General features: G+C 33.8%; 1 protein-coding gene across 6 annotated transcripts in view; it reads left to right on the forward strand.

Annotated features, from left to right (window-relative positions):
• The window catches only part of LOC117219088 (uncharacterized), a 327,339-nt gene that overhangs the window by 159,863 nt on the left and 140,087 nt on the right, over positions 1-27,389 (forward strand). For all 6 annotated transcript variants that reach the window (XR_013034608.1, XR_013034611.1, XR_013034610.1 and 3 more), the window contains one exon: positions 14,690-14,751. Coding sequence is in view for 1 of the 6 variants with exons in the window: in XM_076525810.1 (XP_076381925.1) it covers positions 14,690-14,751 (62 nt within the window). In the remaining 5 variants the exon portion in view is untranslated. The remainder of the gene's footprint in view (positions 1-14,689; positions 14,752-27,389) is intronic.

Raw genomic sequence — 27,389 nt, forward strand, 5'->3', positions numbered from 1 at the left:
AGTGAATATTAATGCGACCTTGTATCCTAAAATAACACTGGAATGATTATCGATATGACCTAAAGTTCTAATGTGACACTAAAATAATTGTTCATGAGACCTTAAGTTCTAAAATGACACTTCTAAAAGTGATTATTAAATGACAGTTCTAAATTGATTATTAAATGACCTTAAATCCAAAAATAACACTAAAGTGAATATTAATGCGACCTTGTATCCTAAAATAACACTAGAATGATTATCGATATTACCTTAAGTTCTAATATGACACTAAAATAATTGTTCATGTGACCTTAAGTTCTAAAATGACACTTCTAAAAGTGATTATTAAATGACAGTTCTAAAATGATTATTAAACGACCTTAAATCCAAAAGTAACACTAAAAAATGATGGTTGATATGACCTTAAGTTCTAATATGACACTAAAATAATTGTTGATGCGACCTTAAGTTCTAAAATGACACTTCTAAAAGTGATTATTAAATGACAGTTCTAAAATGATTATTAAACGACCTTAAATCCAAAAATAACACTAAAAAATGATGGTTGATATGACCTTAAGTTCTAATATGACACTAAAATAATTGTTCATGTGACCTTAAGTTCTAAAATGACACTTCTAAAAGTGATTATTAAATGACAGTTCTAAAATGATTATTAAACGACCTTAAATCCAATAATAACACTAAAAAATGATGGTTGATATGACCTTAAGCCCTGAAATATCAGTAAAATGATAATTGCCACGTAAAGCAACGTGTTTTTGGTCCACCGTGCACTGCAATACAGCCCCATCGAGTGTTTCCGTTCAATGCCAGCGCGTTTACCCCATCATTTGCAGGTTATCATTTCCCTGGCTGCTCTTTCATTAGCAGACTGTTCGCCATTCTGCCTGCCTCCGCTGGCTGGGCAACTTTGTTCGCGTGTTTTCAACGCCGTGGATTCCGTGTCCGATTGAAACGCATCGTGGCGTTAGCGCGGATCGGCTAATTTGCGGAAATCTCCGCGGGGAGACGAACACCTGGCCCGACGAAACGCGTGCTTTCGGGGCGCACAATGCGATCGCGAACAGCGTGGGACAAGCTCTAAATAATACGTAACAAATCTCCGAGCGAGAATCGACGTGGCCGCTAAGAGGACAGCGCAATGGGCGAAACCTCGGCCGACCGAACAGCGTGACGTTCGGCAAACTTTGCGACCTGACATAACTCTTCGAAGACGCAGAAGTGGAAAACGACCAAACGGCTCTCGACCCGGGCCCGGAACTGCCTAGGACAATGCCGTCTGTTGTTAAATATTTTCATCGACGTGGACATCTCTTTGGGACCGGCCAACCTGCGGTGAATACCGCCGGGCAAACACGGGTGGTCCAAAGCGTCTCGTTAAGCCCAGGATCCCGTGGATCCGTTCGATTATATGGTGGAAAGGAGACATGATTGGTCATTCCAGTCTGCACCTTTTTGGCCATTTGTGCGCACCAAGGATGGCCAAGTAAGAGCAGCGTGTCTTGCACAGCATGAATTTTATTAGCGTCAGAAGATTGCAATATTGTACACGTGTAGATTAAGTTACTCCTGGTGCAACTATGTTTTTTCATTTTAGTGCAGGCATGCGGTTCAATGGGGTGGAAATAGCCCTTGGAAAAATGTCAGCGTTTCCTTTTTCGTTAAATATCTTGTGGACGGCGGTGTTGAAAAGAAGCTGAAGCAATAATTGTATCATTTTATAATCGTCTGAAAAATTGAGTAAACAAGTTTTGTTTATATTGCATACGACAAATTTTTGTACGAAGTCTTTTAGACCATTTTTTTAGTGCTATTCAATCAAAAATCATTTCTTCGCGACGAGTATATTCGAGGTAAACAGCTAACTGGTTAAAAAGGATACATAATTTGATATCTTTTATTAAATTATATATTTTATAAAAGTGTTCGAACATGTAGGACATAATTACGGCAACTTGCACACTTTCCAATGAGATTGCAACGCTAACTGTTATAATAACGGTTATAATATATATATATTATATTATATATACATAATAATATTATATATTATATTATATATATTATTATATTATTATATGTTATATTATATATATTATTATATTATTATATGTTATAAATATATTATATTTATAATATATTTTATTATAATAAAATGCATATTATAGTACACTCAACAGCAAAATTAAAACATCATTAAATCGCCGAAAAATGGTCTTTGAACAGCCGTAACTCCGTGAAAAGCTATCAAAAAATTATGACTTTCTATTTCAGTTAAAGCTTGAAATCTCTGCTTCACGACATCATATTCTAATTTTTAATATGATGCATCTCCATGACTGTAGTATCCTAAATCTGTGAGCATGTTCGTGATACCGAAAAAGTGCAAAGTTCAACGTCTTCTATGGACTTGACAAAATCTTTTTCTAGCATGCCGTTTACAGCATCGCGAATTCGGTACAATTCTCTTCAATTTGAGAGCTGAATTAAGTCGCTACGATCTTTTCTCGCAAAGTTATAGCACTTTGAATGACAAATATGCCGTCGGCGTTAAAATAACCCAAGGTACACCACGCGGACGTTGCACGGCCAGACTTGTATCTTTTGCGTATATTTAGTGTAAGTTGAGTGTAAAGTGCGTTTTATCTAATTATAATAATATAAATAAATAATATAAACGCCCTGTAAATACAGGGCGTTACATTTTGCACTTTTTCGGTATCGCGAATCATGCCCTCAGATTTAGGATACTAAACTGATGAGCACGCATCATATTAAAGATCAGAACATGGTACCGCGAAGTGAAGATTTCAAGCTTTAATTTAAAGAAAAGATCATAATATTATGATATTTTTTAACGAAGTAACAGCTGTTCAAAGATCGACCTTTCTTTTAGCCAGAAATGATCGATGCTTTAATTTCGCTGTCGAGTGCAACATAATAAAACTGCTGTGCAAGATCTTCTGCGAAAGAGCTATACGATAAACGTAAACTTCTTAGATCACTGTATTACACATAAAATCGGACACCGCGGTCACAAAAAGCCGAATACATCATTAACAGACGAAACGGCCGGCACACGTGTGCGCCCATTCTGCGCGGTGTAAAGAACCGATCTCTTTGAAAAGCCCACGTCCGAGTCGTCTTTTAACGGCGTCTTGGAAGGCGCAGCTACCGATACACCTGGAACAATGGCGGCCGACAAATATTTTCATCCTCCTGGACATCTCTGTGAAACTGGCCAGCTCGTGGCGTGCCATTCCACAAATAGCGAGAGAAAGGCAGAGAACGCGCGGGCCAAAGTAGCCGGTCACTTCACGCACGGCACCCCGGACCATTCATCGTTTGGTCCGATTGAAAGTGACCAATCCGTGTGACGTTGCGCCTACACGACGACCTTCTTTTCTTCGGCGCGTGTTCTTACGGCGCGAGCAGATGACTCGCCGGAGACCCCGGGGTCTTCGTCGCATTGTGTCCCTCCCCTTGCCCAGAAGAACCTTCCTGCACGCATTAGCCGTGTCAGCCAGTCTGTCGGCCACTCCGCGGGGGCGATTACTTGTATCGAGGGTCGCTATTGACCCGGGTCCACGAGCTGGCGTCAATAGCTTCGTGCAAACCGGATCGCGCATTGTTCGATTCGCTCGCCGGCGACCGGTCTCCTTGCAACATTTTGCTGCGTTACGTTCGATACACCGCATCGAGATATCCCGACTTGCTGCATTTTATTTCGAATTAGTCTTTCTCGACACGGGGGTTACCGGTCTTAAGAGGTTTTAACGGGAAGTGCGGATTTTCGACAGATTTGGGCAAAATTTTAGTCGGATTACGGATTGTTACACTCCCCTTCAAAAGTAGGACGCTCGCAGGAAATTAAATTTTGAGAAACCGATAGGAAATTGTTATTATTTGTTCAATTTATATATATATATATATATATATATATATATATATATATATATGTTGTTATTCCGTTCTTTGTAGTCTGAATAAAATTCTCATTTGTTGCTATCGCAGTAAACGTAGACACACGATGAATATAAATTGCTTTTTTTCTTTGTCAGAAATTTCAAAGTTGGCTGTATTATAACGTAACATATATATGTATATCTTTTCTTACATTATAAAATAAAATAATTTATGAATAAAAATAACGTCAATTTTATATACGAAGATTAAATCTTTTTCTAGACGATATTTCCACCGCGTTCTTTATTTACTTCTTAGACCAACTTCGGTATAAAAAATTCTGATTTTTTGCAATCACTATTTAAACATTTAAGCAAACGTAGACACACGATAAATATAAATTGCCTTTTCTCTTCTTAGAAAATATTACAATCGAAAAGCTCTAATCATGAAGAAAATGATACGGCAAGGGATAAATACACAACAAAACCACTATAATAGATAAATAGATAAAATATAGATAAGTAGATAAAAGGTTTGTAGAATAATTGTCGTTGTAAATACAATAGTCTACGCGTAATTGTTCGACTGCAGGATTATCATGGAAAATAAAAATGTTCCAACACGAGTCTGAGAAATATAAATTGAATGAAAATAAATCGTTTCTTTGAACAATTTTAACAAGCCGTAAACAGTATTATATATTAATGATGTATTATTATTTATATATTAATGATATATTATTAATTATATATTAATGATGTATTATTATTTATATATTAATTATATATTATTAATTATATTGGGTTGGCAACTAAGTAATTGCCGATTTGTTCAATGAAATAAAAAATTTTTGTTTACTTGGAATGAAATTTAATCTGTAATGTATTTTCCATTTTGTTCGATGACCTTTTGCCATCTCTCTGACAACTTGAAAATTCCACGCTCGTAGAAAGTCTGATCCTTTTCGGCCAAAAACTGAGTTCAGTGAGATTTTACAGCGTCATCATCATCAAAAGTTTTACCACGAAGGGAGTTGTCCAGGGATCGAAATAAGTGGTAATCCGATGGCGCGAGATCAGGGCTATATGGTGGGTGTAACATCAATTCCCAACCAATATCCATCAATTTTTGCCGAGTGGACAAAGACGTGTGCGTCCTAGCATTGTCCTGCTGGAAAATGACACCTTTACGATTGATCAATTCTGGTCGCTTTTCCTTGACCGTTGCATTCAATTTGTCCAGTTGCTAACATTCACGGATAATAAAAAATAACATAATAATAATAATAATAATGATTTTATAATATAACATTTACTGATATCATAAAAATGGGAGTGAGAGACATCTATAACTGAAATCGGCAATTACTTAGTTGCCAACCCAATATATAGTGATATATTAATGCTAATATTCATGCATAATAATAATAATAATAATAATAATAATAATAATAATAATTTTATAATATAATATTTACGGATATCATAAAAATGGGAGAGAGAGGCATCTATAACTGAAATCGGCAATTACTTAGTTGCCAACCCAATATATAGTGATATATTAATGCTAATATTCATGCATAATAATAATAATAATAATAATAATAATAATAATAATTTTATAATATAATATTTACGGATATCATAAAAATGGGAGTGAGAGACATCTATAACTGAAATCGGCAATTACTTAGTTGCCAACCCAATATATTAATGACGTATTATTATTTATATATTAATTATATATACTATTATATATGAAATTTATATATAAAATATTATATATCATATTTCAGCCACAGATTTTTGCCATAAACGCATAAAATCCGCGGTCTAGCAATCGTGTTCTGAAATCAAACTAGTATTAACAACCGTCATCGATCTCCCGTCATCGAATTATCATCGATCGCTCCTCGGCCCGTAAAAAATTACGGTGGATATCGGCGGGTACTAGATCTCGTCGCGAGATTAGGAAAACAGATGTACACGGAATCAACACCGAATTTGCCTCGCCGGCTCCTGATACGAGGATTTCGTAACGGACAGATCTCGAGGCACGATCGAGCCGTGAATTTCTGTACGCAGCCGGCGTACGAATGCGACTAGGTACGGTCGTGGATAGAGTCATCGATTCCGTCGCCTGTAAAGCTGTTATCTGAATACTCGGAGTGTCCAGTTTCTAACGAGCCGAGCGCGTTTGCCTAACGGCTGCCGCGTAAGGAATATCGACGAGTCCCGGGCTAATTGGTCTTAAAGGAAGCGTAACAGTTTCGAGGCAGCTGGACTGTATCCAGTTACGACGACCGTAAAAGAATTTCGTTTAACTACCGAATAATGAGATTTACTGCCTTTTCGTAAATTCTGACGAGTTTTCATTACCGATGGGCCAAGTGAAATTAACGAGCCGTTCACGGGGAATTAGGGTGACAGCGATAATTAAGATTTAATATATGGATATGGACGAAAGCTGAAATGACCGACCTCCTTCTACTGCATCGACATTGATTCTATGTATGTTCCGTAGTGACATCGTTTCTTTCTGATGTTTGACAAGGTTAGGATAGGCTGTGTCAATTTCCACGAACGCGGAGAAAGGTGTCGACAATTTTATAATTGTACAAGTGGTTGCACTTGAACTGTATGTGTTTGTATAAATTGTATTCTTATAAATTCACGTGAACGCAAGAAACAAGATCTATTTATTTATTTATTCGCATGATTCTCTATTCTATACATTTATTTGCATAATTCTCTATTCTATCTATTTATTTGCGTAATTTTCTATTCTATCTATTTGTTCGTATAATTCTCTATATTCTATCTATTTATTCGCATAATTCTCTATATTCTATCTATTTATTCGCGTAATTCTCTATTCTATCTATTTATTTGCACAATTCTATATATATATATTCTATCTATTTATTTGCACAATTCTATATATATATATATATATATATATATATATATATATATATATATTCTATCTATTTATTTGCATAATTCTCTATTCTATGTATTTGTTCGCATAATTCTCTATTCGACTAACTTATTCGAACTTGTAAAACTTATTCGAGATTGTAAAATTATTCGAATAATTATGCGAATAAATAGATGCAATCGAGAATTATACGAATAGATAGATAGAATAGAAAATTATGCGAATAAATATATAGAATAGAGAATTATGCGAATAAATACATAGAATATAGACAATTATGTGAATAAATAGATATAATAGAAAATTATGCGAATAAATAGATAGAATAGAGAATTATGCGAATAAATACATAGAATATAGATAATTATGCGAATAAATAGATAGAATAGAGAATTATGCGAATAAATAGATAGAATAGAGAATTATGCGAATAAATAGATAGAATAGAGAATTATGCGAATAAATAGATAGAATAGAGAATTATGCGAATAAATACATAGAATATAGACAATTATGCGAATAAATAGATATAATAGAAAATTATGCGAATAAATAGATAGAATAGAGAATTATGCGAATAAATACATAGAATATAGACAATTATGCGAATAAATAGATATAATAGAAAATTATGCGAATAAATAGATAGAATAGAGAATTATGCGAATAAATACATAGAATATAGATAATTATGCGAATAAATAGATAGAATAGAGAATTATGCGAATAAATAGATAGAATAGAGAATTATGCGAATAAATACATAGAATATAGATAATTATGCGAATAAATAGATAGAATAGAGAATTATGCGAATAAATAGATAGAATAGAGAATTATGCGAATAAATAGATAGAATAGAGAATTATGCGAATAAATAGATAGAATAGAGAATTATGCGAATAAATAGATAGAATAGAGAATTATGCGAATAAATACATAGAATATAGACAATTATGCGAATAAATAGATATAATAGAAAATTATGCGAATAAATAGATAGAATAGAGAATTATGCGAATAAATACATAGAATATAGACAATTATGCGAATAAATAGATATAATAGAAAATTATGCGAATAAATAGATAGAATAGAGAATTATGCGAATAAATACATAGAATATAGATAATTATGCGAATAAATAGATAGAATAGAGAATTATGCGAATAAATAGATAGAATAGAGAATTATGCGAATAAATACATAGAATATAGATAATTATGCGAATAAATAGATATAATAGAAAATTATACGAATAAATAGATAGAATAGATTCTCGAATAAAAAGAATTCGTTCGGATAATTACTTTGAACGAATATCGAAATAGTGGATACTCGAAACGATTCTTTTAAACGTATCCATTTTTTTTTATACTATTACATCAGTGAATCCTTTGCACTTGGAGCATTGCACCCAGATCACCTATAAATCTGGCGGGTGCGTAGAACGTGTCACGATTTCCCCGATTAAATCATTCCTCGCCCCCGAAAAGTGGCACGGCGGGTAGGAATAGCTCGTTTAACTCACCATTTTTGTCCCGTGTCTCTTAATCCATCACCGGCTAAATGGATTTCCAGCCGTACACATGTTCGCGAGTGAAATAGTTGTCAGTGGTTCCCATAGGTGGGCACAATGAGTGACTCCTCAACGGCGGGAATGGAGGAAGGTAAGAAAGAGGGTCCCTGCGCGAGGCTTCGCAAAAGGGAAGAACGAGGAACGAGACGCCCCTATGTTTGCTTGTGTTTGCTCGACCTCGCGGAAAATCCATTCAGCCTATGGGGCCAACAGTGCTGCATGCTCCCTATTGTGGCAGGCCACGGTGGTTGTTATGGTTACCCGTAGGAATCTGTCCCGTCCTTGTCTCTTGTTTGGCCTCGCTGCGTGGGTGTACACGGGGCACGAGGGGGGCGCAGTCAAATCTTTCGACCCTCGACCCGTCTCCGGCGTCTCTTTGTCGCGCCCCGGAATTTATGTCTCGCCAGGATTTCTCGAGGAATCAGCTATTCATCCGTTCGCTGCGTTTAAGATCGATTAGGCTAAGGGAGAAAGATCCGTGCTCCGTAACAATCGCAGGATATTAGGTTTGCCAACCGACCCGCGATCCGTGTCACGTGTCTACCTGTAATTAGTGGGCAATGGATCTTTGGGCAAGATTAAAATCTTCCGAGTCGGTTTTTGTGTTTCTTAATTTGTTCTTCCAGATTTCTTTTTCATGTCTTCGATGAATTGCTGTAAATAATCATTGAGGCAGGGTTTATTTGGGCAACCTTGGATCACATGTCTCTAAGTTTTCGTTAGGGAAGATGGAAAAATTCCGGTGTCAAGGGCTGATGTTAATACTTGGAATATTCTTCCATATTCCCTCGATCTTAACTTTTATGTCTGACTTACTGCTAAATTTACGATCACACGATTTTGATTTTAATCCCTGTCACAGGCGATCAGTTGGATTAATATCCGGTGATATTATGGGGGATCTATTCGCATAATTCTCTCTATATATATATGTATATTCTATCTATTTATTCGTATAATTCTTTATTCTATCTATTCACATAATTCTCTATTCGAATAAGTTATTCGAATAGAGATTATAAGATTATTCGAATAATAATGCGAATCTTGTTTTAATCTTGTTTTTTGTGTTCACATGATTTTATAAGAATATAATTTATACGAATAAATGCAGTTCAATTTCAACTACTTGTAGAATTATAAAATTGTCCACGCTTTCCTCCGCGTCCTTGTTAAAGTTTAATAACTTTAGAACGTCGAAGAGTAGCCATTTCTTGACAACATACGACGGATGCTTCGGATCATTGTCCTGTTCGAAGTAGTATACCGATGGCATCTGCAATTTTCCGGCTGAAGATTTCAATTTTTTTTTTTTTGTAATATCGAGATATTTAAACTTATCTAGAGCATTCAAAGAATTAACTATCGAAATACTCAAATAAAGCGTATATTGTGTTTTTACTTCTGAAAATGTCCGTCTTTGTATATTTTCCCGCTAATCGTCATTGAAAATCTCGGCCAATTTTACAAATTCCGTCGAATGGCTGTGCAAATATGTTTTCAAGGACACAAATTTCAAGAAGATGCAGTAAGAAAAAAATCGATTCTTTTACCACCAAGAATGTAGAACACCCCCTTAAGCAATATCGGTTGAATAAAAATGTATTTCTCTTCTTTCAATCGTTTTGATACACCAGAAACAACGTAACAATATTTTTAATGTTCGATCGCATTTAATTCGCAATAAAATAATGCACAGGACTCACCGTTTATACGTATACAATTATTTATACGTATTTATACGTATTTATACGTATAAATACGATTTTACGATACGATATACGATTTATACGTATCATTTGAAACAGGTCATCTGAACAACTCGTTTGCCTTTAACAATAAAAAAGAAAGTTCCAGACAAAAGTTGCTTGACGTCAAGGGGCACACGATACGGTTACAATGATTTTGTGATGAGTAGAAGCGTAGAGGACGTACAAAGGTTAAACCTATTTCTTTAAATAATTCCCTAATAAGTTATTGTTCCATCTTCGGTCGTTTAAGAATAATATTGACCTACTTATAATATACAGATATAATATATTGGGTTGGCAACTGAGTAATTGCCGATTTCAGTTATAGATGTCTCTCACTCCCATTTTTATGATATTCGTAAATGTTATATATTATAAAATTATTATTATTATTATTATTATTATTATTATTATTATTATTATTATTATTATTATTATTATTATTATTATTATTATTATTATTATTATTATGCATGAATATTAGCATTAATATATCACTATATATTGGGTTGGCAACTAAGTAATTGCCGATTTCAGTTATAGATGTCTCTCTCTCCCATTTTTATGATATCCGTAAATATTATATTATAAAATTATTATTATTATTATTATTATTATTATTATTATTATTATTATTATTATTATTATTATTATTATTATTATTATTATTATTATTATTATTATTATTATTATTATTATTATTATTATTATTATTATTATTACGCATGAATATTAGCATTAATATATCACTATATATTGGGTTGGCAACTAAGTAATTGCCGATTTCAGTTATAGATGTCTCTCACTCCCATTTTTATGATATTCGTAAATGTTATATTATAAAATTATTATTATTATTATGTTATTTTTTATTATCCGTGAATGTTAGCAACTAGACAAATTGAATGCAGCGGTCAAGGAAAACCGACCAGAATTGGTCGATCGTAAAGGTGTCATTTTCCAGCAGGACAATGCTAGGCCGCACACGTCTTTGTCCACACGGCAAAAATTGATGGATATTGGTTGGGAATTGATGTTACACCCACCATATAGCCCTGATCTCGCGCCATCGGATTACCACTTATTTCGATCCCCGGACAACTCCCTTCGTGGTAAAACTTTGAATGATGATGACGCTGTAAAATCTCACTGAACTCAGTTTTTGGCCGAAAAGGATCAGACTTTCTACGAGCGAGGAATTTTCAAGTTGTCAGAGAGATGGCAAAAGGTCATCGAACAAAGTGGAAAATACATTACAGATTAAACTTCATTCCAAGTAAAAAAAAAGTTTTTATTTCATTGAACAAATCGGCAATTACTTAGTTGCCAACCCAATAGTTACAATATGATTATAATATACAGAATAAGCCTGGCCCAGTTCCTCGAAGTACCCTGCACTATAAAGGGCTAAATATCGATAATCGATTAGTGGCATCTCTGCTCCGGCAGATGCGTCCGCGCATCTTCGATCCGGCCCTATACGTATTTGTCCAACACTGTCTCCGCGGGTGATCCCCGTGAGTCATTTGACGGGAATAAGGAGTCGCCGGGGACAATGCGAACTCGGCCGACCGTCGAGAAACGTGAAACCGGATGTTGGGATTACAGATCTTTGCGAGATCTTGGCCGAAGACACCGCGAGGGATAAAGAAGAAAAAAAAAAGGGAATCGCGTTTGTATTGTGTAACGTTTCCTGGCCGGCGGCGACGAAAACGCTCCTCTAGCATCGACGAGAGGAAGAAATTATAGTAATTCGAGTAGTGGATTGGAATGGTTTGCTTGTGTCCGCTTGGTTATCTACCTTCCTTCTCCCCAACCTCTTCCATTCCGTGCGACAACGGGGAGCGGCAATCGCAGGTGCGACCGCGTATAATGTTACCAGAACGAACAGAAAAAAGAAAAGGAAAAAAGAAATGAAAGAGGCTGGGTCCTCCTCGGATAGGTGTAACAGTGGTAGCAGGGCTAATGCGTGAATCTACGATGTTTTTAGGCCAGATTAGAAAGAAGCGGGATCAGGGTTGCCGCAACAGGTGGACCCTCTTCCCTTTTGCTGCTGTCCGCGGGTACCTTCATTCATTTTTTCTAGCGAGATCTTAAAGCCCCCTTTGGTAGGTAATGGATTTGCTCGGAAATCAAGACGCACGGGAACAGAAAAAACTGCACTCCGAGCGTACAGGTTCTTCGATTCCAACCCGCGATAACTGTCCAACCCTTCTCCGGGGCTTGTCCGAGCTTTTACGAGCCCGGGCTACGTATGGGTGAATACAGTTCACAGATTATTGCCCATTTGTGAAATCATATTCTAGATTTGTTCATATCTGGGACGCATTTCTCAAGAGCGGAATAATCATTCGATTCCTGAGGAATGTTTCCTAAACCTTTATATTTTAAGCGATTTTTTCTTGTGTTCGCGTTCCATATTAATATTCCAGCTTTGTTGTTAAACGATCGTCCGATTCAAATTGATTCGATTGGAACAAATATTTCACGGTTAAATATTTTAATACTTTGCAACTACGACTTTTAAATTGTAGTTATATTTATTTCTAAATATAGGAGTAAGGCAATTACTATTTTTATAATATATCGTTTTCGGTACACTGATATTCAGATAAAATTGCGATATAATAATTAATAATAATTGCAATATAATTGCGATATAATAATTAATAATAATTGCAATATAATTGCAATATAATTGCAATATAATAATTAATAATAATTGCAATATAATTGCAATATAATAATTAATAATAATTGCAATATAATTGCAATATAATAATTAATAATAATTGTAATATAATTGCAATATAATAATAATAATAAAAAATTGCAATATAACCTTAACTAAATATTTATTGAACTATTTAACATCCAGTGACATGCAGCATATACATTTCTAAGCTGAAATAATATGTTTCCCGTAAGATTTCTGTTGTAAAACGTAATATAATTAGTATTTCTCTTTAATATTACTATTATTTTATCATCGTACCGATGCCACTATTCTTCTTGATGCTACTACAAATGATCATGAAACATATTTTGTATGATTCAGTGTACAAGTAGACTGCATAATTCGTACAAAACACCACAAAGATCCATAGAGAGAATGCTTTTTTCATTTACGTTTAACGATGTTCCGAGTAAACCGTACAAAACACGTCTCAAACAATTCGATCGTTTGTTCTGTTAACACTAAACCTACCGTGGCGATCGCACAACTCGATTTTCGGGTCGGTACTTCGGCAATCAATGGAATCACGAAGGTGCAGAAGCAAGGATTCGACGGAATAAATCGCGAGTAAAGTTTCACAGGGTTACGATGTGAGGTTTCGTCTGATTAATAACCCTTGAAACGTGATATTTACCTGCCTATCGCAATTTGAGAACGGAAAGGTTTCTCCCAATTTAAGTTTTTAACGATGAAACTGGATATTCCAGATGAATTTACGGCCGGGACAATTGCGTTCGAATTTCAAACCGTGCTGCAAGCGGCGCAATTCTATGGACGACTATGGCCGATTTTACAGGGGAGGCCCATCGGCAAAAAATGGCAACTTCTTCGAATTACTTGCAGCGATTCAAACGAGATCGCTCCGCGCTTTTGTTAACGAATATTTCTGCGGCTGGAAAAAAAATCCGTAAACATGTATGGTAAACATGTAGATATCCATTATCTGTTGTTTAAATGCTGTAAATACCTGGTATTTATAGTAAAAAATTTTGATGCGACGGGTTTCCAATGTGCCATTTTTATTATCTGGAAATTTACGAAAATGTACTCGGAATAATTTCTTTAAAATTGAATCGAATGATTTTGTTTCAATTTCAGACTGACTAGTTTACTAGACAGCGAGTAAAAAAGAATATTCGCGAAAATTATAATTGGTTGAAATAACAAAAAATGATAAGAAATATATGTTCTTCAACTATTTTATTTGTGTTTGTAATTGAAAATGTAAATATATATATATATAATACGTTTTATTGTTATGTATCTTTTCTGTCATTTTTATTAAGTTTCAATGTAATGCAATGTAATAAATTTATTCGAATGTACGTAAATTCTTTCAGTGCTGACCAAAATAAAAATGTGTAATGCAAGAAATATCTAATCTTTCATATTGTTTTTGTAACTTTATAAGTATATCACTTTTATACTCTTTCATATTATAAATCATATGAAGATCGTGGTAGATCGAATGTTTCGCAAATACCACAGATTAAATAATTTAAATAATATTAAATAATAAATATTAAATATTAAAATAATATTAAAATATATATAATATTAAATATTAAAATAATATTAAAATATATATAATATTAAATATTAAAATAATATTAAAATATATATAATATTAAATATTAAAATAATATTAAAATATATATAATATTAAATAATTTGGTTCTGGTTTGAACTACGTATGGACTAAACATTTATTACATTAATAAATCTTGAATGTAGGTTCAGATATATGATCTTTACTTTTTGTTTTAGATTTATCGAGAAGCCAGTGACATCAAGGACCTCATTGATGCGGTGTTCGTTCGCGATACAGGGTGAGTTTCTCTATTGAAATTTAATAAGTCATATAGATTACTTATGTTCTTCAGTGAAATGTTATTGTGCGTATTAATCGTATGTTGTTCAGAGCATGAACTAATTAAATAACTTTAAATAACTCTCATTTAACGTTTCTCATAGTAACGTTTTATTCAAATGTCATTCGGTAACATTTTCTTCAAATACCATTTAGTAACATTTTCTTCAAATATCATCTAGTAACATTTTCCTCCAATATCATCCAGTAACATTTTCCTCAAATATCATCTAGTAACATTTTCTTCAAATATCATGCAGTAACATTTTAGCGAAATACCATCTAGTAACATTTCCTTCGAATATCATTTAGCAACATTTTCTTCGAATATCATTTAACAACATTTTCTTCAAACATGATTTAACAATATTTTCTTCAAATATCATGCAGTAACATTTTAGCGAAATACCATCTAGCAACATTTTCTTCGAATATCATTTAACAACATTTTCTTCAAACATGATTTAGCAATATTTTCTTCAAATATCACTTAATAACATTTTCTTCAAATATCATTTACTAACATTTCATCCAGTTATCATTTAATTCGATTTTATTCGGTCATCGATTATCATTTATGCATGAAATAAAATGTATTATATTGTAAAGTACAAGTTCTAACGTATCACTGTAGCGTTAAAAAAAGTCAACCGACGACGCGCGGTGTAGTTGTCGGAGCGAAAGAAGGGATGATCAGATTTAGTCTGGAGATTTGGGTCGCGATGACGGGTTACGGCGCTGTCGTCATTCTCGGTCTCTCTTTTAAACCACATTTCTTTTTTGTTTAATCATATCTCGGCTTTTCCCACGACGTCACGTGTACGGCTGCACGTGGTCAGTCGGTTTTTTTTCCGATCCTCGCGGGCTTCTTCCGAACACTTTTTCCATCGCGGTTGGATCTGGAAGAGATTATCTATTAATAGACGAGAGCGTGCTCTGTTCTCGTCGCATGGTCGTTTTTTCTTTTGGGTTTAGGACACCGACTGCTTGCTATGCTAGACGTAAATCGAAATCATAACACGAACCAGTGGCTGCAAGCGCTTCAGGGTTTTCCGTATTGCTTGGTAGCGGTGTTCAACCATCTTACTGGCAGCGAAATAAAGGTTTCATCGCTATTATGCTTGTCATACTGGGTATGAACCATCACTCCAAAATAGAGTGGAACAATGGTTGACCGTTTACACTCGAATGACGGCATTGCGGCATTTTTTAAAGTAATTTTTACATTACATTTCATTCGGAAAATATTGCATTGTAATGAACAGTTACATTATTTTCAAATATATTTTTAAGATCAATTTATTATGATCGATTAAATTATTAATAATATATTAATCTTAATTTATTAAGATCAATCAATCAATTTAAGATCAATTAACAATTTATTTTTACTATTTGTATTAAGATCAATTTATTTTTAGAATATTCGTACTGAAATCAAATTATTTTCAGAATATTTTTGTTATGGTCAAATTATTTTCAGAATATTTTTGTTATGATCAAATTATTTTCAGAATATTTGTCTTATGGCCAAATTATTTTCAGAATGTTTGTTTCAAGATTAAATTATTTTCAAAATATTTGTTTCAAGATTAAATTATTTTCAGAATATTTGTTTCAAGATTAAATTATTTTCAGAATATTTGTTTCAAGATTAAATTATTTTCAGAATATTTGTTTCAAGATTAAATTATTTTCAGAATGTTTGTTTCAAGATTAAATTATTTTCAGAATATTTGTTTCAAGATTAAATTATTTTCAGAATATTTGTACTAAAATCAAATTATTTCCTGTTGTACTTTACCAGGTATAATTCACTACTATTAATATTTAGTAAATATAATTCTATCAGATGATAATCATATCCATTCATGTATTTCTTATTTTTTCTATGTTCGCGTATATTTTTTCATAATATGAGAATAGACCGAAATTTTGAAGTCTGTTTAAAGAAATACTGCAATATCCTTGTTATCATTAAAAATTGCTATATCATTTTTTGAAGTAATGATTTCATTATCAGATTGGTCTGTATGTATTTAAAGAGTTGTTAAAAATGTAGGTACAGTACGACTAAATTTACACAAAATCGAAGTACTACACGTTAAAAGTTTAATTATCCTAATTTTTTAGTTGAAACAGCTTCGAGTGCGAAAGCTCTTAACTGTGTACATTAATTTTTTAAATAAAAATATAAATTTTATTGATCACTAGACTTCGGATCTTTCCTTTTTCAATAGTTCCAATAAATTGAAGATAATTGTACCGAGATTTTTACATTCCTCTGGCATCTTCACTGTTCTATAGAGGGTGACCTCATTTGAATCGATTCAGTCAAATATCTTCGAAACCGTCGATGATACTAACAAATGTTTCAAATGAAATTTGAATGGTTTTAAGTGGCATATAATCTGATATTAATAAGATTTTCCTAGATGAACGCGTCGAGGAGATACAAAGGTCAACTTAATTCTTTTAAATGGAATCATGTATTTTTTATTATACTAATCGATTCAGCTCGTCATTCTCTTTATAAACGTACTAAGGTATTTATTCCGAAAAGTAATTGGTTTAGAGGATATTTGACTGGATCGATTCAAGTGGATCACCACGTATATCATTTACCTATTTTTTCCATAAACGAATAAAATCCGCAGGCTAACGATCACATTCTGAGCAATTTCTTCTCGTAAGTTCTACGATTATTGTAAAAAATGTCTGATATTTACGACTGCGTTTCATAAAAATTCGAATTGAAATAGTAAGACAGATTAACTTAGATGGGCTAATAAAACGATCGATTATCTGGGATATCGATCAAATAAGAGTTTCATTTCCGGATCGTGAATTAATGGTACATTCGAGCTGGATTGTGCAACGAATGAGAAGATGAAATGCGCATTTTCATATATTTATGTTCATAAATCATAAGGCTTAATGAATCAACAGTTGTGACTCACGTCTACCTCTGATTGAAAACATGAGTAACCTACAGTCTTATTAAAATATTTGGGGCAACTTTCGATCTTCAGATTTTTATTGCGATATCGTATCATGCTTCTAGAAGATGGATAAGTTTTATAACCGTAATTTTTCATCTAAATTGAAATTATATATCGTTTTTAATATTTTACTACCTTTGGGCTATGACGATAGAAGCACGCTGATAATGCTTTTTTAAACATGTCCTCGAAGTGGATGTAACAATTTTTGAAATTACTACTCAATTTTCTCCCGATATTCGAGTTCATAAGATAACAAAATAGTTACTTTATATTTCTAACATTATTCTCATTTGGTTCATAGAAATTTTATGAACTTTTTGTAATTGTTTCTCATTGTTTTAATGTAGTTACAAAAGATTTGTAACTAAAATTTTACTCGGTTGACGGATAAGAGATAAATAGTAGCGAACAAAATGTTATTTGTCATTATCGCAAAAATATCCGACCGAATAAAAATTTATCTAGATGAAAGTTCGTCCGAATAAAATTGTATTCCATTAAGAATTCAATCAAACAAGTATTTATTCGTACAGAAATATTCATACGGAAAATAATCGATTCGAATAAAAATGATAATTCGATCGAATAAGAATTATTCGAGTACATGGATAGAATAATTTATGATGAACAATGAATAATCGTTATTAAACTAAAAACAATTCATTCGGATAATCATCGTTGTACTAGTAGACGCTAGTTCGAAAAAATTCGAATAACGCCGAACTCTGGTTATATAAACACATACATAAATACATACATAATAGATATAGATAATTCACTCACATAAAAAAGCCAAAATTTCGAATAAATTCGAATGAGATATCGAAACGAACCTATTTCACCTTACACTGTAAAACTTCGATTAATTATTAATTATCCGTACGAGATTAAGCCGGTTAAATTTCATTTATTTAATCCGCAATAATTCGGGGGGATTAAATAAAACGAATCGGCGGTAATTAACGTCGAAATGAAAACTAAGAGATAAAAAAGACCGTTCTCGGTGAGATGAAAAGCAGCGTGGTTCGACATCGGCACCCTGCCATCGAATGTACAAGCATAAAAAGCGATAAAAGAAACGGCCGAATAAAAATTGATGCCGGCCAGAGTGAATGGCCGGGCGGCCGCGTGAAGAGGAAACAGAAAGCACGAAATCACCGTCGTGAAGAGACGGAGTCAGGTGATCGAATTTCGATCGGGAGTAGTTTGCACGGTTAGGCGGGAGAAGTTGCTGGTGAAAGAAGACCGGAAGTGGTCACTCGAGACCGATAATAATTGACGGCGGAGGGCAAGGCGCGCACTCTCGGCCACGCTGTTCAGGCATGTGCGCAAAATTTCGAAGAGTCAGGGGAAAAAAGTGCTGGACGTCCGTAATGCGAGACACACGTGGTCGAAAGTTGAAACTGCCTCGTCCCTCCCTTCGGTCCTTTCTCTTCGCCCTTGACAAATATACCGTCGTCCGGACACTTGTGCCTTGTACCTTGTGCCTTCGCTACCGCCGACGAGGAAAACGCTCCTCGACGTTCTCGACCCCTAACGATTCACTACAAACTGTCACCATATACCGACGATGTCTATTACTAAATCTATTTTCGGCTCGATCGTTCTCAGATGTTCCGAGAACTTTGCGCGAAACCACGGACGATTAGAGCCTCCCAATGTCTTTTTGGACAGTGTCCAAATTAATACTTCGAGGAGCAATTGAGCCGTTTATTTTGAAAGTGGCATAAGTCACTTTACCGTAATGAATTTTAATGTTTATACGAAATTATGATTTTTTAATCTTTATACGAAATTATGATTTTTTAATGTTTATACAAAATTATTTATACTGAGAACAATATCAGTATCCTGGGATAACAAATATAAGTAAAACTTCTCGAAAGTTAGCATCCATATTTTTAAACGTGTTAAATATATCGACTTAAAAACAAAGTGACTTAAGCCACTTTCGAAATAAACGGCTCAATTAGAAAATAATTGTCGAGAACAAATGATTGTAATTTTCCATTGTATGAAGGGGGAAGTTTACTTCGTGACATGGAACTCGATGGAACATTGTATATTAATTTTGTATTCGTTTTATTTTAATTAAGATTTTCAATCGTTTTGGTCAAACGGTTTGATATTGCATTCTATTGCTCTATATAAATTACTTGAAATACAAATACATATGTCGTATCGATAACAAATATTTTCTCATTTGAACAAAATTATTTTTTCATGTATTGAAACTTAGAAATCCAATTGATACGCTGCACCCAAAAATTATGACACAAAGTCAAGCTTTGATATGTATGAGATACGTGTGAGTTAATTAACACTTCACTTACCGGCACTCGATATTAACCCTTTGCACTCGAGAGACGATTCTAAGGCACTGCCAAAAATTGTTCACAGTTAAAAAGCTGTTGAAAGTGTTGTATGTATCACAAGACACAATGCACTAATTATGAATCACGAATAATAGAAATAGTGTATTTCAGAAGAACTGAAAGAAAGAAGAATTTCAAAGAAGAAATACATTTTTATCTCCGTTCTTTACAATTGAATTAAATAGTTAGTAGATCAGGGTAAATTCGGGAGAGTCCGACCACTTTTTGGAAAAAGAATCGTATTGCTGTTGTTTCCTAGAATTTTATTGTATTAACCAAATTACAGATTATCCGGATTAGTATGGTCGATCTACATATACTAGAATTACGGAAAAGATCGACCGCATTTTTAATATAAAGAAGAAATGAATACATGCGTACTATTGTGGTTATACAATAATTTTATGCATAATATTGGGTTGGCCGATTTGTTCAATGAAATAAAAAATTCTTTTTTACTTGAAATGAAGTTTAATCTGTAATGTATTTTCCATTTTGTTCGATGACCTTTTGCCATCTCTCTGACAACTTGAAAATTCCACGCTCGCAGAAAGTCTGATCCTTTTCGGCCAAAAACTGAGTTAAGTGAGATTTTACAGCGTCATCGTCATTAAAAGTTTTACCACGAAGGGAGTTGTCCGGGGATCGAAATAAGTGGTAATCCGATGGCGCGAGATCGGGGCTATATGGCGGGTGTAACATCAATTCCCAACCAATATCCATCAATTTTTGCCGTGTGGACAAAGACGCGTGCGGCCTTGCATTGTCCTGCTGGAAAATGACACCTTTACGATTGACCATTTCTGGTCGTTTTTCCTTGACCGCTGCATTCAATTTGTCCAGTTGCTAACATTCACGGATAATAAAAAATAACATAATAATAATAATAATTTTATAATATAATATTTACGGATATCATAAAAATGGGAGTGAGAGACATCTATAACTGAAATCGGCAATTACTTAGTTGCCAACCCAATACATAGTGATATATTAATGCTAATATTCATGCATAATAATAATAATAATAATAATAATAATAATGATAATAATGATAATAATGATAATAATGATAATAATGATAATAATGATAATAATGATAATAATGATAATAATGATAATAATGATAATAATGATAATAATGATAATAATGATAATAATGATAATAATGATAATAATGATAATAATGATAATAATGATAATAATGATAATAATGATAATAATGATAATAATGATAATAATGATAATAATGATAATAATGATAATAATGATAATAATGATAATAATGATAATAATGATAATAATGATAATAATGATAATAATAATAATAATAATAATAATAATAATAATAATAATAATTTTATAATATAACATTTACGGATATCATAAAAATGGGAGTGAGAGGCATCTATAACTGAAATCGGCAATTACTCAGTTGCCAACCCAATATTTCGAATTTAGAGTTAAAAATATAAGTTAAAAAGATATGGTCTTCAATGATCGTGCTGTATGTAAGAGAAGCTCAACCATTTTCTTTTATCGCCAGTTTAAACCTCATGCGATTTCCGTGATAACGTATGCTTGAATAAAAAAGTTGACCTAAAAATTGGTCACGGAAACGTTTTTATGTCATGAATTGTGGAAGAAAATATCAGACAGTCATTCTGATTCAGTATAGTTCTAGTATTAAACATCAATTAACGGAGAAGCTTCTTGAGAATATAAATTCAAATAATTTATTGGTGAAGTTGATGAAGTATTGAATGAGATTGTTGTTGCTTTTGCGAAATATTTTCAGAAACTTCCGTCTATTGATTTTCAATCTTAGAAGAACTATTGCGGTAAAACCGCCGGTAGATAAAAGAAGTGTTAAACGACAAGATGTCAAAAATTCGTTTTACACGCGAAAATCGAGACGCTGTTTATCGGCAACTGCGATGAAGGCAGTTCGCTTGAATATTATGTTTCAAGAAAAAAGCTCCGTTTACAAAGTGTTCACGTATTAAAATTCGGCGTTCGTGTGGGGTAAAAGCACACGTTTCTGTAATTCTAGCTGCATGTGCGGTGCAAGGTGGTGCAGTGGCACACAAAACGACCGCATCAGTCAGTCTGTATATTTAGAACAGTCGTTGAAAGTATTTGGATGACAAGCTTTAGCGAAAGCTCGTGTTACCAGCCAGCTTTTCGTCGTTCTCGCCTGATACGCGTTTAACAGTCGTCGCGTTAGAAATGTAGGAGGGTCTAGTAGACATTCTCCGTCTGTCGTAATTAATGCCGGTGTTAGGTGGGTGATGATTGATGCTTTAGCATGTCCTCCCGCGGACTCCTCTTTCCTTATTCCTTCGTAGACTCGTTCGTGTTTCCCTCAAGACAAAAATTATGTACCTGCATATGCACCAATTGCACGAAATTGTTTTATCATAGCAAATTTTTCATTGGGAAAATATTGCACTGTTCTGAGTTGTTACATTATTTTTAAATATTTTAAAATATTTTCAGAATATTTGTATTATGAACAATTTATTTTGAGAATATTTGTGTTAGAAACAAATTATTTTCAGAATATTTGTATTAAAATCAAATTATTTCCAGAATATTTGTATTAAAATCAAATTATCTCCAGAATATTTGTATTAAAATCAAATTATTTCCAGAATATTTGTATTAAAATCAAATTATCTCCAGAATATTTGTATTAAAATCAAATTGTTTCCAGAATATTTGTGTTAAAATCAAATTATTTTCTGTTAAATTTTCCCAGGTATAATTCACGGCTATTAATATTTAATAAATATAATTCTATCAGATAATAATCATATCCATTTATTTCTTATTTTCAATATGTCTGTGTATATTTCTTAACAATATGAAAATAGAGGGAAATTTTGAAGTCCGTTCAATGTTTAAAGAAACACTGCAATATCCTTGTTGCCTTTACGTCGTCTGAACAAATTTTTAACTTACATACAAAATGAAGCCTGCGAATACATAAAATAGTAAAAAGAAACATTACTTTAAACAACTTAATTATAAACGTATAAAGAAAATATTATAAATATTATAGATTATATTATAGATTATAATTAAATATTATAATATATTATAAATATTATATATATATAATATTAAAAATATTATACTCTTATAAATGTATAAAGAACAGATCATTCAAAGGATGGCCATTTACAAGTTTTCCGCGGTTTCGAATATTTCGAATATTTTCTTTTGCTGTTGGACAGAGAGCATGAAAAGTGAGAAAAAGAGAACGCAGGGGGTATTTTCAACACACAAACATACCGGAAAGACTAAAAAGTCGACAGAAAAGTGGACAGAAAATGTCTTGATAAAATGTATTTGAATTGACAAAAGGTAGAGTTATGCAGCTGGCCCAGCACATCCGATTTCCAAGTAGAAAATAATTGCGAAAAGAAATGTTCTGACAAAAGGAGGTTCGAGTGAACGCAATCTCGTGCTCCGGCACGAAATTTCGAAACGACTTTACCACGACGATCTCTGTGGCTAGAATGGAACGAACGACTGCTCATGGAAGAAGGACATTCGGGTTTGGTCACAGTATTTACCGATCATTAAATCCGCCGATGATTGATAAGCACGCGTTAATCGCCGAAGTAATTACGTCCACGAATACGTTTCAGTTTCACGTGTATATCCGTGCTCCCGGTTATCAGCCGGAGTGATTTATTAGCCGTATTCCTTTCTCGCGAGAGCCTTTAAAAGAGACACATCTTCATAATTTTATATTTGAAGTTCGTCCGCGCTCGCCGTAGAAAAAAGGAACCGGGATAAGACGGGCAGAAGTTAACGAAGACAACGTTTTTGTTCGAATTAAAAACGAATTAAATCTCATAAAGAAGTGATTGATGGATCCATGTCCATTGGGATCTTCTCCTCATTCTTGTAAGTACCACCTGTCACCGTGCTTCATTAATACGCGTTGCGTGAGTAATCAGAACGCGATTTGTGGCGGGTTATATTATAATTTTTGCGACGGTACGAGGAGTCCCAATCACTTTAGGATTTATTAAAGGGGCGGCGCGCGGCCCTGCAATCTACATTCTTCCTTGGACGAACGCCAAAGTCGGCCAATCGATCCGCACATTCTTTGACGTGTTTCCAAAAATTATTGCTATTTTATACGATCTCGCGCGGAGCCTATGGAAATTCGCGCATCGAACGAGCGCTCGAGTCATCGTCATCGCCGGATGTTCCTCTCGTAGGTATTCAATTTTATACTGGACTTTACGTATAACTGTTCGAACGTGCAGTATCTACTTTATGAATAATGCAGCCGTTTGTAAGAAAATAACGGAGCCCGACCCAAGGACATCGGCGAATCAAATTGCTGATGAGGAACGAGTTTAATCGCTGGCCATGCTCATGGTAACGATTTCTTTGTTTTATGCTTCGTCAGTCGAAACTACTGTGACGTGATATTTCGTATTTTACAATAATTATATAGAGCAGGAATGTGTAATTTGTCACAAATGCAATCTAAAATCAATTGACTTAAATTTCTACTAAAAATCTATTATACTTCAAACTTATATTCATATTAATGAGATATAAATAATATTATTAATTTTAATCGTATTTAAAATCGATTAATTAGAATGTCTATTTAAAATTTATATACTTAAAATCTATATTTAAACTTCGATTGAAAATTGTAGAGGCAGCAATGTGCGTCAGATTGGTTCACAAAAATGATTTCAGACGTTTCTCGCAGTTCGAAAATTAAAACGTGACACCTGAGACATTGGTAAAAACTTGGACTCGTAAAAATTGTTTCGCGGTTTATGCATTACAAAGGAATCGAATTCTGTGTCGATTTCGAAGAAATAAATAATGTTTCTATTTAGCGTAAAATTAGTATTATATAATTATATTAACACTATGCCGTCCGCGGATCTTAGATATGATTCTTTCGTTTGACGCCGGCATAATAGCTTGGAAATTTTAGATTTGAAAAAAAATTTTCGAAGATGGCGGTAATATAAATTCCTAAAATCTTGATATATCATCCAAGAATTTTCGTACTTAATTCTTAGTTAAATAAGCACAATGCTATAGTTAGTTCGCTGCCTTTTAACACCCAGGAAATATAGTTCAAATGTTATATCAGTTTTTTAAAATACCACCAAAGTGGTACCACCGGCATACAACAGATAGTTTTTGCAAGGCACCAGCGTGGTGCCACCGGACGACATAGTGTTAATATAATACATTAATTATTATATTATTATATAATTATAATAATACATATTATGAAATTAATATAGTTATAATAATATATTATTATGAAATTAATATAGTTACAAAATTATTCTAAAATTTGTGTACAAATTTCGTCGCGATGCTGACACGTTGTTGCGTCACAGGGAGTTAAAAAATTGCTACCAAAGGACCTCTTAGGCGCGATCGAATGCAGGAGGCTTTGACAGCTACCGTGTCAGCGATGCTGTAGTGGCAGCAGCACTCGAAGCTGCCCCACAGAGAAAGATAACCAACGAACTTCTCGAGGAGCAGCTTGAGAATGCTCTCGGGACTCTTGGAAACCTTGGTGCGCGAAGTTACAAATATTTCTATCATTCAGCCGTTTTATACAATACCGACCGACTGACAATGGGCCTTAGACTCGTGAGTTTAGTGGTCCTTGGTGCATCGGCTACCGACACAGTCGTAGCGTCAATCTCGAACGACAAGGAAACTCTGCAGCCAGGTCCATGGTGTCCCGAATGGAAACACGCTACGCCATTGGCCCATTATCCACTTAGTATAGGTTTCTACGAGCCCTCCGTATATATGGGTGCGCGCCGAGTATTCCGACTGGTCTCGTTCTCCCTCTTCTTCATTTTCTATGGGGGTTTTTCTTCGGTTAGATTTACGATTTCTCGTGCACGTGTTCACAAAAGGAATTTTGTAAAAGGATTCTTCGACTCGTCTCGAAAAGCGAGAGAGAGAGAGAGCGCCGTTCGGGAACGATGTGTAACCGAGTGCACGGGGCCGATTCTTCTCTCCTTTATTCGGTAAGAATTGCCCGGGATACGTGGGAGGGTGGCTGTAAGGAGAAGGGCTCGATTCTGCTGGATTCTGCTCGCCTCTGCTAGCCGCACGGCGCGATTGTCACGAAACGCAAGAAAAATCGATACCTAAGTGGCGAGGGATCCTTTTGATCGTGCTTACGTTTTCTTCGTCTGTACCAGTGTCTACCCACATTAAGTGCCTTCGAATATCGCCGAACGCTTGGAAAATTCGGTGGAAACGCGGCCGACGAATGCCGACGCGCGGCTTCTTCCACGCTATTTGCAACGGTTTATGGATGTCCTAGGTCTCAGAGGTGGGGTAATATTTGTAGAGGAAATATATTTGAAATATTATTTTAACACGTTCCGTGCCACGTGTACCATCGATGGTACACGCTTGCATGTTTACTTAGTGAACTGAACAAATTGTTTACAAGAAATTTAGAACCGAAGAATCAATTTCCACCGCAAGAATGGGCGTTGATAAGTTTTTGTTATGTTGTTATGTGTACGAGAATTAATAATTGCACGTAATACATCAAGTTTTAGTAAAATATCAAAGTGTGAAGATTCGAGTAAAAAAAGCTCGGCACGGAACGTGTTAAATAGTAGATTCTTCACGATTCGAATAAAATAGTATTTCGAATAGGACAAAATTTCGGTACAAGAAATATTTTATTTCAATAATCCACAGGCATGAAATCAATATTTTATTTTGATAATGTAAAACAGAAAATAAAAAATAGTTTATTTCTTTTTGATAATATCAAATATAAAATATTTCATTTTGATAATCTAAAATATTAAATATTTTATTTTGATCATCTAAAATATTAAATATTTTATTTTGATAATCTAACATATTAAATATTTTATTTTGATAATCTGAAACATAAAATATTTTATTTGGTAATCTAAAGTATAAAATATTTTATTTTGATAACGTAAATCGTAAATTAATATATTTTATTTTGGTAATCTATAGCTAAAGCATGAAAATAAATACTTTATTTTGATAATTTAAAATGTAAAATAACATATTTTTTATTTTAATAACATAAGGTATAAAATAGAATACTTCCTATAGTTCTTGATCTGAAAATAAAAATTGTGAAAATAATTGACGTAACGTAAAACGAGATAACGTAAAAGATCATAATATTCGTAAACGAA

The sequence above is a fragment of the Megalopta genalis genome, chromosome 12 (genome assembly GCF_051020955.1).
Source record: "Megalopta genalis isolate 19385.01 chromosome 12, iyMegGena1_principal, whole genome shotgun sequence".
NCBI classification, from domain to species: domain Eukaryota; kingdom Metazoa; phylum Arthropoda; class Insecta; order Hymenoptera; family Halictidae; genus Megalopta; species Megalopta genalis.